At 45.9% G+C, this 14,452-nt stretch overlaps 1 protein-coding gene across 1 annotated transcript in view; it reads right to left on the bottom strand.

The window, feature by feature from the left end:
* DCDC2C (doublecortin domain containing 2C) overlaps nucleotides 1-14,452 on the bottom strand; it is a 90,515-nt gene that overhangs the window by 44,429 nt on the left and 31,634 nt on the right. The window contains exons 5-6 of the mRNA XM_062210112.1: nucleotides 3,680-3,817; nucleotides 640-682 (exon numbers count right to left, since the gene is read on the bottom strand). Coding sequence (XP_062066096.1) covers nucleotides 640-682; nucleotides 3,680-3,817 — 181 coding nt within the window. The remainder of the gene's footprint in view (nucleotides 1-639; nucleotides 683-3,679; nucleotides 3,818-14,452) is intronic.

The raw sequence follows: 14,452 nt of genomic DNA, 5'->3' as shown, positions 1-14,452 counted from the left end.
TATCTTAGCTGTTGTGAATTGAGCTGCAATAAACATGGGGGTATGGCTAACTCTTTGATAGCTGATTTCATTTCCTTTGGGTAAATTCCCAGGAGTGACATGGCTGAGTCACACAGTAGGTCTATTTTCAGATTTCTAAGGAATCTCCAGACTGCCTTCCATAGTGGCTACACCAGTTTACATTCCCACCATAGTCCTGTTACCTCGTGCCATCCCGTCCCCTGTGTCATGTATGATATCAACCATACATGGGCACATATAGCAAGCTGCTCCCCCCTCTCCCATCTGCCTGGACCGCCCTCCTCCCTCTCCACCCCCAGAACCCACCCCCACTCATGCCAAACCTGACTCAGTTTCTCTCCTACCTCTCCCATAACATCTAGTGTGTGCATGTAACTTCACATGTGCTGTGCTGTGTCGCCAACAGCCCTGTGTGCCTCCTCGTTCCAGAACATGAGCTCCAAACAGGAACCGGCCCTCCTCTTCAGTCAGCCATGGGAGTACATGTGAGTCCTCTCTGCAGCCTGCCACTCACGCTGCACCGCGAAGCTCGTCTGACAGCCCAGGGACCCCGGATGTGAAGGGTCCCTGTTACTGCCAGGGGACACCACAATCGTCTCTTGTTTTAAACAGACTCACCTTTTTCTTTCTCTGTGGGTGTTTTTCAGTGTCCGTGTAGCTTCTGCAAAACCAAAGACAGCCGGCTTGTGACTGAGCTCAACCCAGACCCATACTTTTGCAAATTCTGCTGTCACCTTGGCTGTGGAAGGGACCTGCTGAGAGGGGGGGCTGCTGTCCACAGGGCACGGGAATTCCTGGCCACAGAGACTCCACAGCCCCAGGAGCAGAGGGTCTCAGGGGAGTCTCCAGGTTCCTTCCTTGGGATCTTGGGAAGTCAGGAGCATTCTCGTTGACCAGAGGCTCGCTGGCCAAGGGTGCCACATTTTCAGGCAACTCCCACCCCCAGGTTTTCATGTCGTGGGAGGCGGAGGACCCTAAGCCTTTCTAAGTTTTCAGCAGTTTATAAATGGCCTTCACAACACAGTGTTCTACACAGCTCTCAGCAGTGTTGTTCTTGCTGTTCTGATGAGGAAACCTAGACTAAGAGACAGCAGGGATTCACTCTACGTCCTCCAGCCGCCTGGGGTAGCCTGAGATTCCACCACACCAGAGCTCTTATCACCTTGGCCGACACCTGCATCCATTTCTAATGCCTCTCACTAAGGCTCTCTCCAGCGGCTGTCGCTCAGATTTGGAGACTGTTCCACTGTCCTCCCATGTGGTGCTACTGCACTCCCGTCTCCTAGGGACCGCCTGGGGCCCCGCTTGGCCTCAGCCTTGGCCTCCGCCTCATTGGTGGGGAAGAGAGATATTTAAGCCACTAACACACTCAGGTCAGGGTCCAAGGATGATGAGAAAACACAAAACACCTTGAGGGAGAAACGTGTCATGGGCAGCATGGGAAACGGTGCAGAGAGGCACCGGGCTGACCTGTGCAGCCCCTATGGCACTTATCCTCACTACACTCCCAAGGACACCAGCACTGAACCAAGTCAACAAAGCCAAGAAACAGGCTGCAGGACCCCAGCCTCACCATCTGCCACAATAGCAAACCTCTGTGGGGTGGTCCTCAGTAGACAGGGCCAGGAGAAACCTGTCAGTACCCAGGAGAGGCCGCCACTAAAGTGTGCCCACAGTGGAGGCCACACTTGCCAAATGCAGAAGGTGCTCATGCAATAAAACAGAAGGGTCTTGAGGTGCAGACTGGCCAGCTGCATGGGACTCCCTGGAAACACATAGCACACTTAAACCACCTGTCCTGTTCTGCCATGACATGGAGAATGACAGCTCTTCCTTTCTCGCGGCCATTGAGACTGGACAAAGAGACAGCTACGAGGAAGTCCCTGCTAAGCCCTCCTGCGGTTTCCTACACTGGGCATACCTGGGGCTCATCAACCAGCGCCAAGCACTCAAATATGAACAACACCACAGGTGAGCTTTTGAACCACTCAACCCGACCAGCCGGGGAACGGAGGACCCCATCAATGTGGGGACAGGACAGGTGTTTGATGTCCATGTTGAAGACTGTAACCAGTGAACTCTAACTACAGGGACGCTGGGGCACATCTGTCCTCTGAAGCAAGGTAGAGTGGGCAGCATCTGGTGATCCTGGGCCCAAATGGTTGTTGGGAACTGAACCTGCTTCTCGGGGAACGTGAGCAATGGAGTGGCTGGGAGAGCACAGCCCTGCAGCCAAGGTCTTGCCCATAGCCAAGGGCACAGAGGGGACAGCTGCAGGGTGGCCAGTCTGTCACCAGAGCCCCTTGCCTGTCAGGCAGTAAATGTGGCCTCTGCCCTAAAGCTGGGCTCTTGTTTGCAGCAGAAATTGAGGATTTGGATCAGTTTGTGCCTTTGAACCTCAGTCTGGAAGAACAGCCTTGGGATTTTAAGCCAATGAGTGGCATCACAATGGTGCACATTACAGGAACTTTGTAACTGGAAAAAAATGCTTCCTTGTTCATTATGTTACTATTACAACTTGATTTTCACCAAAGAGGAAAAATAAGTTCTGAGTACACAGCCAGTAAATGCTGGAGCAGGAATCGGTTCTGTCTTTCATGTCCAGTCACCCACGTTGTCCTCAGCAACTTCCTAAGCTGTGGCCGAGTCTGGCCCTTCAGCATTGGTGACTTAGCAACTCAGGAGCCGTGGCTTTCTGTCTGACACAGCAAAGTGAGGAGGTTGTTTTGAACGATTTACAGTCCCACTGATTACTCAGAGTAGGGACTACTGAGATTTTGCAAACAAATACAACCTAGGAAGATGGGGCAGTGTGGGTGGGCAGGGCGAGATTTCTTTAAGGAATTATCAGATGCACTTTGGCCCTCGAACATAACCCAGAGCAGCTCCTCCTGTGATGTCAAGGAGGTGAAGCGTGCAGGCCATGGTGCAGTGGCGTGGTCCACTCGTGTCTGTGAGCATCAGGGGAGCAACTCATGGCCTGAATGCTGCGCCTGAATGCTGGGCCTGAGCCACATGGGAAGCATCATCAGACGTGGTCTGTGGAAGAGCACCTTCCTCAAGAGTAATCACGGGTGAATTTGGGGTCATTCTAGCAGCAAAATCGGACAGAAACTGGGCAGAGAAGGCAAGAAGTCCTTGGTTCTCTCAGGTAATGGGATGGGGGTTCCCCAAAAAACGTCAGCATGTTACTTTGAGTCTTCCCTTTCTGTCCATAAAGACACCCACATCAGTGGTCTACTGCAAAAATCTCAAAATTTTCACGAAAAAAGACTGAAGCCTTGCACAGGCTCTGCATTTCAGATACAGAAGCGCCCATCAAGTTAAGGAAATAAGATGTTCTGCTGGCCGCGGCAGAGCCTGGCATAGCCACATCCTAGGTCCCAGACTCTCCTGCCCATTTCCACCCATGCCAGCCGAGGCTACTGGCATCCCAGAGAAAAGACCACGGACTCAGCCGAGGGTCTCACATCACTGTGACTTATCCAAAAAGAGGAAACCTGCAAGCCTAATTTCAAAGTCCAGAATTGCATCATGTAAAAAAAGAGAATATCAAGTCTCACTGCCAAAAAATAACCAAAACAGAACTGGACACATTCAGAAAAGAGGGAGGCAAATGTGACAAAGCTCAGGAGGGACAGGTACAAAACACACTCACTGTTGGACATCACTGGGAACTTTTGGGGATTTCCAGTAAGCAAAATGCTTGAAGCTCTCCAGTCCTGCAGCAACATAAAAATGGTTGTCTTGCAAATCCTTAGAGTTGTCCAGAAGATGCCCATTCATTGTGAATAATCTGCAAAGAAACGAGAATGGGATAGAGACTTGAGAGCAGCAAGATAGGCCTGCAGGGGTTCTGTATGCAATGAGCTATTGGTGCTGTGTGTGTGACATGATGAGTGCGTGGACTGTTGGTGCTGTGACACGATGAGTGTGGGGACTTTTGCTGTCTACATAACAAGATGAGGAGGGGGACAGTTGATGTTCCATTAGTGACATCATGAGCACATGGACTCTTGGTGTACTGTGAAACAATGAGTATGTGGAATGTTACTCTTCCATGTGTAACATGATGAGCATGGGGACTGTTGCTGTTCTGTGTGTGACATGACAAGCATGAGGAGTGTTGGCATTCTGTGTGTGATGTGATGAGCAGGTGTACTGTTGAACTGACATGTGTGTGACATGACAAGCATGAGGAGTGTTGAACTGACATGTGTGTGACACAATGAGCAGGTGTACTGTTGAACTGACATGTGTGTGACATGATGAGCATGGGGACTGTTGCTGTTCTGTGTGTGACATGACAAGCATGAGGAGTGTTGGCATTCTGTGTGTGACATGATGAGCAGGTGTACTGTTGAACTGACATGTGTGTGACATGATGAGCAGGTGTACTGTTGAACTGACATGTGTGTGACATGATGAGCAGGTGTACTGTTGAACTGACATGTGTGTGACATGATGAGCATGAGGAGTGTTGGCATTCTGTGTGTGACATGATGAGCAGGTGTACTGTTGAACTGACATGTGTGTGACATGACGAGCATGAGGAGTGTTGGCATTCTGTGTGTGACGTGATGAGCAGGTGTACTGTTGAACTGACATGTGTGTGACATGATGAGCAGGTGTACTGTTGAACTGACATGTGTGTGACATGATGAGCAGGTGTACTGTTGAACTGACATGTGTGTGACATGATGAGCATGAGGAGTGTTGGCATTCTGTGTGTGACATGATGAGCAGGTATACTGTTGAACTGACATGTGTGTGACATGATGAGCATGAGGAGTGTTGGCATTCTGTGTGTGACATGATGAGCAGGTGTACTGTTGAACTGACATGTGTGTGACATGATGAGCATGAGGAGTGTTGGCATTCTGTGTGTGACGTGATGAGCAGGTGTACTGTTGAACTGACATGTGTGTGACATGATGAGCATGAGGAGTGTTGAACTGACATGTGTGTGACACAATGAGCATATGCACTGTTGAACTGACATGTGTGACATGATGAGCATGTGCACTGTTGGTTTTTTGAATGTAACATGACAAGCATATGGACTGTTGGTATCCTTACATAACATGACGAGTGTGGGTTGTTGGCATCCTGAATATGGCATGACAGGTGAGGGGACTGTTGGAAAAACAAATTCACAAAAAAGCAAAACCCAAAGGAGCCAATGAACCCTACTGGGGCCTGCTATTCCAGAGTTAGACTTGCTGTCCTTAGATTTTTAAATTAAATTGTATTTTTAATTATATAAACGTGCTTATAGTCTCTCAGGAACATGTTAAGCTCTTGGTAAGTCTTCAATTAATTTTAGTAACAGCTAAAATTAATACAAATTGGCTTGTATTGTTATCACAACACTTTAAATACAAGCAAACACACAACTTTGTATACACATCAAAAGCCTCATGTCATCCCGCTTCTTACTTAGTATTAGGTTGGACAAATATTCATTCACTTGTTTATTTCTCAAGAAAGTATTCAAGTCAGTGCTGACCACCTATGCATTAGATATTGAGGCAGGCATTGCATTAAACAAAAATGTTGATAAAATGGTCAAGAACTGTACAAAACCCCATAAACATAAAGATCCAAAGAAAACAACAAAGTGCTGGAGTCCCAAGTGGAGAAAGATGAAACTCAACAGCAGGATTGGCAGACAGCAGAATCTGCAGTGGGGATGGGAGGGTGGGTGAGACTGCACGACATGAAAGGGGACACAGGAAGGTCAAGAGGGAGCAGCAAGATGGCGGAATAGGAAGGGAGCACACTGATAGTCCGGGAAGAGACAGCTTAATAAAAGTGGAGATACTGCAGGTTAAGGAAGAGTAGGGGAAGAAACAGCAGAGGAAACTCTTCCGGAACTAGTGGTTCACAGTGGACCTGCGTGGAGAGCGTGGGAGCCCACGATTCAGGACACCAGTGGCAGAATCAACACACCAGAGCTGGAACAAAAGGTGAGCCGAACCTCAATAGCCCGAGACACCAGCGGGCAAGCGAAAAGAGGAGACTAGAGGGAACGAGGCTTGAAACCCTGTGGGGAAAAGTTCACCTGGCTAACTAGAAGAGAGGGGGAAAAAATGTAACCGATACGGACATGAGTTTTTCCTCTCTCCACTCACCTCTCAAAGGTGAGCAAGACAAAGAGCAGGCGCCATTTTGGACATACATCATAAGCAGGGCGACCTCAGTCAGGACTGCACCGGACCTCAGTCAAGCAGAAAAACCTGACTCGGGGCGGGGTGGGGGGGTGAAATAACAGGAGATTAGGACCTAGTGAATGTGTGGTGCTAATGAACTGAGACTGTGAAAAAAGAGATGGTGGGGGAGAGAACTCATGGAATTCACGTGAGCACTCTCCAGAGATGCTACAATTCGGTAACCTTGGCAACCCAGTGGGAGACTGCAGGAGAATTGGAGCCCACACCGAGGGCAGCACAGATTCCCTGTGTGGTCCTTGGGAAAGAGCTTCCGATCTCTGGCTCCTGTGGGTATATCATTCGCCTGCTAACTACCTCCAATTCCACTCAGCTGTGTGGAATTACTTCCCTTTTGAATCAAGAAAAAAGAAAGAAAAAAGGGAGAGAGATTTACCAAGCCTAACCTGGGACTGTCACCTTTGGCACACCCTTAACCCTGAGGAACCAAACAGCTCTCAGGACACACCCATCTCAAGCCTCCAAGGCTCCATCAAAAGCAGACTGTCCACTTAATACAGTCATAGTATAACAAGAAAAAACACCAGAGCGAGGGAAGAAGAATCCAAAGAATATCTCCACAATGCCAAGTAACAAATGCAGGAAGACATTATGACACCCCCAAATGAACAAGACACCCCAAGCCAAGATTATGAAGATGATGAGATGGAAGAAATGCAAGATACAGATTTCAAAAAATTTATGATAAGAACAATTAGAAGTGTTCAAAAACAAATGCTTGAGCTACGGAATTCCTTACTGGACAGGATAGAAAATATCTCTCATGAAAATGAAATATTAAGGAGGAATCAAAATGAAACACAGAAACTAGTAGAACAGGAAAGTGTGATAGTGAAGAGAAATCAAAATGAAATGAAGAATTCAATAGATCAAATGACAAACACATTAGAGAGCCTTAAAAACAGGGTCAGTGAAACAGAAGAGAGAATATCAGACTTAGAAGACAGAGCACAGGAAAGGAAACAGCCAAACCAAAGAAAAGAAGAGGAAATTAGAATTCTAAAAAATATCATTGGGAATCTACAGGATACTATTAAAAAAACCCAACATTCAGGTTCTAGGAGTTCCTGAAGGCATGGAGAGAGAGAAAGAATTAGAAGGCCTTTTTAGTGAGATACTAACAGAGAACTTCCCGGGTTTGGAGAAGGACAGAGACATCCTAGTATAGGAAGCTCATAGAACCCCTAGTAAACATGACCAAAAGAGATCCTCACCACGACACGTTGTAATCAAACTCACCACAGTGAAACATAAAGAAAAGATTCTAAAATGTGCAAGAGAGAAACGTCAGATTACTCTCAGAGGATCTCCAATTAGACTCACAGCAGACTTCTCATCAGAAACCCTACAGGCTAGAAGGGAATGGCAAGACATAGCCCAGGTACTAAGAGAGAAAAACTGCCAGCCCAGAATATTATATGCTGCAAAGCTCTCATTTGTGAATGAAGGTGAAATTAAGACTTTTCATAGCAAACAGAAACTGAAAGAATTTGTCGCCACTCGTCCTGCCCTGCAAAAGATGCTTAAAGATGTGTTACACACAGAAACACAGAAACACGGTCATCAATATGAAAGATGGTAAAGATCACAGGAAGCTCAAAATATATATTAGAAATATCTTTGGCAAATGGCAGGGCAAAGTTACTACTTATCAATAGTTACACTGAACATTAATGGCCTAAACTGTCCAGTTAAAAGACACAGATTGGCTGATTGGGTTAAGGAACAAAACCCATTTATTTGATGCTTACAAGAAACACATCTTTCCAACAAAGATGCACGCAGACTGAAAGTGAAAGGCTGGAAAAAGATATACCATGCCAACAGAAATGAAAAAGGCTCAGGCTAAAATTTGTGTTACCTTATTTAAAACGTTATCTTAATTGTGTTACTAGACATGATAGTTATCTTAATGAGAAAGCCCCAGAGGCCTAAAGGGTTAAATACTTGTAAAATCCTACAGGTGCTTTCAAAAATACTGTGAAGTAAGCAAGTGCCTCTTGTTGGTTGATGAGTTTATAATTTAAACATGGCAACTTAAAGTCTTTTGTCATCCACAGTTATATATGATTTGCTGCTCATAAAACTAAAGCCTTGTTGGTTCTGTGTTTAACTGTCCTCCTATAGGTTCCTATGGACTTTTCCCAGCCACTTCTATTGTATTCAGTATTTTGGGATGGCTCTGTAAACTGAGGAAGCCAATAATGTATTAACAGTACCAACTGAGAGAAAGTGTGGTTAACTGAGGTTACTAAAAACAAAAAGCAATTCAAATCAATTGGCAATCTACAAAAAGAGTTTAAAGACTTTAAAAGCTATTATTAAAATTGCTATATTGGTCTATAATGTTAGGTTATATGTGTGTACATATTGTATGTCCACATGGGAAAATCTTATTAAGAGTTTATTTTAATTGGCTTATAGATAAGATTGTCCATAAATTTAAGCTGCTAAAATTAATCAAAGATACATTTTAATTCATGTGACCTGAATCTCTGTATCATATGTTTTAAACTTATTGGTAGAAAGTAACTAAAAATATTTTATATGGTTGTGCTTAAGTTTACTGATTAAACAAACTATACCATGTTAGATATTTAAGAGGTATTTCCAAATACATGATTCTTAAAATTTATAGAAGGCATTGGACCTTCTGGTAAATGTTTCCTTAACTTGGTATCTAATGGTTGAAACTGTTTGCTAAGTTTTCATGTGATACTGCTATTGTCAGCAAGCGATCTAGGACTTGCTCCCTCATTTCTCTATTCTAAGCCCAACTTGTTCTTTCATTTCTCTATTCTCCTCAAGGTAGGAAACTAATTCTATTATGGAGGAATCTGTAGGATGCACAATTTAATCTTTAGACCTTACAAAAGAGATGGCTAACATTGTTCTGTAATAGCATAGCCAAAACAAGAGCTTAAAGTATAATTTCATAGCTAGATTTACTTCGCCATCAGTGAAGTAAACAGTAAGTAGAAAAAAACCTCCCTTTCAGACCAAAGGGAAAGAAAGTTTTTAAGTGAGAATATAATTTTCCTCATGGGCATTGTCTACCTTAGAAAAACTACTACAGAACATGCTTGTGACTATAGACTTGTAGTTCAGGCCATCAAAGATTAGAGATGGGACACGAGCACTCCCTTGACTTGCATCCTCTGGTCTGCTTTAACACAAACCAGGAGGAAAAGAAAGCTAGGCATCAGAAGCAATGGGTGGCAGGCCTATTAATGGCTGTTCTGTACAGTGATCTGCCCTCAAGGAGACCCAACAGGCCAGTCTACTGCTGTGGCTTTCAATGTGGTAAGCCTGGGCTTCAGCAGAAGTCAGCTTGTGAAGAGCCCTGGCAGCTCTGCCAAGAGTTGGATCACTGGAAATGGACCTGCCCTGGAGTCGAAGGATGCCCAGGTCAGAGCCACAGATCTTATTGGCTCTTAGCTGAAAAGCCCTTCACTCAGCCCAACTTCCAAAGTGACCACTGCAGCTGAGGGGACAGCCAAGTAGGGTCAGCAACATTGCAGGCAGAACTGTAAATTTCTTGTTAGAGATGCCACCTGCCTTTAACTGACCAGCTCTCCTCCAAGGCCAGCCGGGTAATGAAAGTCAACAGGGTGCCTTCCCCTAGGAGGTTCACACCTCCCTTAGGATATACCCCATGTGAAGAGATAGATAGGTCTGGGCCTCTTAACTTACAAGGCCTAAAGCCCAACAGATTATTATCAAGCCCCTTCTGTCAGGTTCTATTTGCCTCTCAATCAGAAAACTTAATTGTAGCTTAGACAGCACCTTTCTTAGCTCCTCTAATAACGACTCTGTCCTTTGTTCTAGGCCCTGTCTAGTGCAATTGGGCCTCATTCCTTTGTAATCATAACCTCTACTCTACCACCAATGGCTCTACTCCCAACCTGTGTGTACTGATGGTCCTCTTCCTCACTTAATGCTGTATAATTGTTCAAAATTTCTCTACAGACAAACCCCTCTACCTACAAAAGATGAGTGACTTTTCTCCCAGTCTTGGCTGGAATCAGCTTTCCTGTCTATTTGGTGTTCCCCAATAAACCCTTCCCCTTAAAAAAAAAAGAGGGAGGTGCCTTTCTCTGAAGGGAAGAGAGAACTTCCACTTTGACTATGACCTTGTCTAAATATGATCAGAGTCGGCGAACTCGGAAGGCTTCCATAGCCTTGGCAACTCATGACGGGAGCCTAGGGTGGTTACTGGCACCATAAACTAGAGTGGCAATTTGTTGGGTCAACAACAGGAGTCGCTGTGCACTTGCTCCTCATGTGGGATCTCTGTCCTTAATGTGCTGTACATTTTGATTTAATGCTATAACTAGTACTCAAACAGTATGTTTCACTTTGTGTTTCTGTGTGGGTGCAAACTGTTGAAATCTTTACTTAATGTATACCTAATTGATCTTCTGTATATAAAGAGAATTGAAAATGAATCTTGATGTGAATGGAAGAGGAGAGGGAGAGGGAAAGGGGAGGGTTGCGGGTGGGAGGGAAGTTATGGGGGGGGGGGGAATCCATTGTAATCCATAAGCTGTACTTTGGAAATTTATATTCATTAAATAAAAGTTAAAAAGAAAAGGAAGGGGACACAGTCATCAGGGACGAGGAGGGGCTTGGGCAGAGAGCCAGAGCGTGGGGGCTGAGGTCACTGAGGGTAAACTGCAGACAGAGCAGGTGAACGAGCAAGTCGAGGCAGTTTATGAAGAACCTCGGGCTGACAGGAGAGGACTTCGTCGTCGGTTTATCCCGAATGACTGAAGATTTCCACACAGAGTGGATGGGAGTGTTCAGCAAGGGTAATCTGGCTGCTGAGGACCGGTTTGTCACCATGGCGACAGAACACACACACACACACACACACGGGTGGGGGAAGGGAGGGAGGGAGGGAGAAAGAATACAGAAGGGAGGAAGAAAGACAGGGAGAGAAGGAAGAAGGCAAATAGACAGAAGCAAGCTAAAAAATAAGAAGATAAGAAGGGCCAACATCTAGAGAAGAAGAATCCACAAAATAAGTTCACATAAAAGTGGAAAGAAGGAAATATGTATAAAAAATAAAGGCGAAATTCACAAAATTAAAGGAGGGCCTCAGATTAGGAGTCCACAGATGGCAAAGAGAGGCTACAGGAAGCTCCTCTCTGACACAGGGTGACATCCAAGAACACAACAAGAGCATTCCAGAGGCTCCACGGAGACAGCAGACCCCAGACACAGAGACAGTCTGACCTCAGACTTCCCAACAACAGCATTAAAGGTAGAAAACAACGGGTGATATTTTCAAAATCCCAAAGAACAGAACTTTGGAGCTGGTAAAACTGTCCTTTAAATGTGAAGATTATGATAAATATATGTATTCATCCCCCACAAAGAAAGGCAAACCCAGCAGGTGCTGCAAGGGTCGTGTGAGGCCAAGGCCGGCAAACACATTGGCAAAACTGATATCATCTTTAAAAAAAAATGAGGTTGGTGAAAACATATCCGTAAGCACCCAGAACGCAAGTTCTCCATCATACCAGCTGCTAGGGGCTGCTGGGGAGGGAGAGAGGCCAAGGAACAGGCAGACAGGCTTGGGGGGAGGTCAGCAAGCCCTGGTGATGCAGCAACATCGGACGCGAGTCCGCTTCTTTCCCTCCTGGGAATAAGCAGCACAGATGGCTTGGTGAGGAGGAGATGGGTGGAAGAGACGAGGCGCCAGCAGTGCTGTAACGGGAGAACACCCACAGGAGTCCCAGCAGAACCCAAAGCTTCGGGTTTCCCTTCATGCCGGAGAAGGCTCATGAGGACAGTGTTACCGGGTTTTATGGCTGTTTGTTCATTTTCAGGAAGTTAAATGTTCTTTTCACTCAGAGATGAGACAAAACAAGCAAATGATGGGACTTTAGATACCCCAATGTAGGGTACAGGAGGTGCCACCTGGGGTGCAAATACAACGGGCCAAAACCCCCAGCTGCTGCACAGGCAACAGGAGCATGCTCCCCTTAGATGCATCTCAACACACCCTGGCCTCACTGTCCTCCAGGAGAGGAACAAAGTCCACTCCTGAAGTGACCAGGGCAGTGAAGGGTCAAAGGAACCTCACTGGCTGTACAAAGCAAGGAGGGTGCTCTAGACAAGGAAAGCTACACATACGTGAACACGAGCATGTCAGCCCGTGCATCGTGGGCAGATCACATGCTGGAATACTTTAAATGTGAGCCTGTGGTCCCTGTTCACGTGACTTGGACATGTGAGTCTGCATATCATGTTCAGATTACATGTTAGTATAAATAAAATATCAAGTTTGCATGACCCCAGAATTAACATAAATGGGTGAGTCCACTTGTGTGGACATGGACATGTGAGTCTGAACATCATGTTCAGATTATATATTAGTGCATATGAAATGTGAGTCCACGTGATGTTCACATGACATGTACATCAGTATAAACATAAGAGCCTGCAGGTCATGTCGGGATACACCCTAGCAAATGTGAATCGTGTCACCTCCAGAGAGCTGCAGTTTTACTGAAGTGGGAATTTCGTGGAAATGAATGAGAACATGAACTTCAAGGGAGATCATTAATACATACAAAGTGTCTTGCACTGTAAACACTAACATGAGATCTTTGTATTATCGCCTATCTCAGAAAATGAGAGGACCATATGAAACAACCATTCATGAGATTGGTTCTTAAACTGGAAAGCATTCTACAAATGTCAATCATTAAGTGACTTCCTATGAACTTTACGGATTGAGATATATAACTGAACATAAATATTTCTACATTCCTCTAAGTACTTTGCTTAACAATAGAGAATTGCACTGTTTTCAAAAAATACAGAGTCTGCCTTAAAAACATTTTGAAACATAAAGACTTTTCTAGGAACACATGGAAGCTGGCTGATACACCTGAATTTCAGCTGCGTGCAGGTCTAGCTGGGCACCCTGAATCCTAGACTCACAGCCCACTCAGGACGCGGTGGGTAGTTCAGCCTGTTTCCCCACTATTAAGAGATTCAAAAGCAGGAGTGTATCAGAAACAGCCCCAAGCTTTAAAAGATGGCAGGAATTAGAGGCAAACCCACAAATAATGGCCCAAGGCTGAAGGAATAGTCAGTTACGAGACTGTACCTGGGGCCTCAGCCTTCCCTCCCTCTAACACCCCCTCTGTCATGCCCAGCACAGCACATGACTCTAAACACTGTCTTGTTCCACCGACGGATCCAGATCCTTACACTCACAGATGACCTGGTTTCATCTCCACTTTGGACTCACCCCAAAATTCATTCTCAACTACCCCACACCTGGTCCCCTTCCATGTCCTCCACCACAAGGAATGCACCAGCAGTCACTACCTACTCTGCCCACAGGGCTGGGACTCTCCCTTGACCCTCTCCCCTTGCTCCCTCTCTCCCTCCCTCATTCTCTCCCACCCCCATATTCCACACAGAAGTCAGTAATCTATTTTTTCTTTATTTGTATTCATTTATTTTTATCTAAAATGAGGAGAGAGGGGAGAGAGAGATTTTTCCATCTACCCAAGTGCCAAAAACAACTGGGGCTGGGCCAGGCTGAAGCCAGAATCCTGGAATTCAATCCAGGTTTCCCATGTAGGTGGCAGGAACCCAAGTATTTGAGCCACAACCACTGCCTCGCAAGATGTGCCTTAGAAGGAAGCTGGATTTGGAAGTGGGGCCACGACTAGAATCTAGGTACCTGGATATGGAAAAAAAAATGGGGGGGGGAGTAGGAAACAGTTGTTCCAAGTGATGTCCTTACTGCTACATCAAATGCCCACCCCAGGTAAGTTCTAGCATGTAGACCTCTAAACAAGACGCAGAATCTGACCACCTTGGACCAAGTCACCAAGGTCTCTCACCTGGGCTCCCTGCAGGAACCTCCCGGGTCTCCCACTTCAACACTGCCCCATCCTACCCCAGGTCATGATACGCCCGCCTCAGTGCCCTCCAGTGGATTCACTTCACACTCGAAATCCAAACTCCTTAGCATGGGCTAAAGGCTGCCATTCAGGGCCAGCAATGTGACCCAGCCAGGTAAGCCTCTGCTTGCAGTGCTGGTGTCCCACATTGGAGAGCTGCTTCAAGTCCTGGCTGCGCTGCTTCAAATCCAGCTCTCTACTAATGCACCTGGAAAAGATGTGGACCGAGCGCTTGTGTTTCTGCTACTTCTGTGGAAGAACCAGATGGAG

This window comes from Lepus europaeus, chromosome 13, assembly GCF_033115175.1.
Source record: "Lepus europaeus isolate LE1 chromosome 13, mLepTim1.pri, whole genome shotgun sequence".
NCBI lineage: Eukaryota > Metazoa > Chordata > Mammalia > Lagomorpha > Leporidae > Lepus > Lepus europaeus.
The sequence above is the reverse complement of the archived record's forward strand: the minus strand, read 5'-3'. Positions and strand labels throughout refer to the sequence as shown.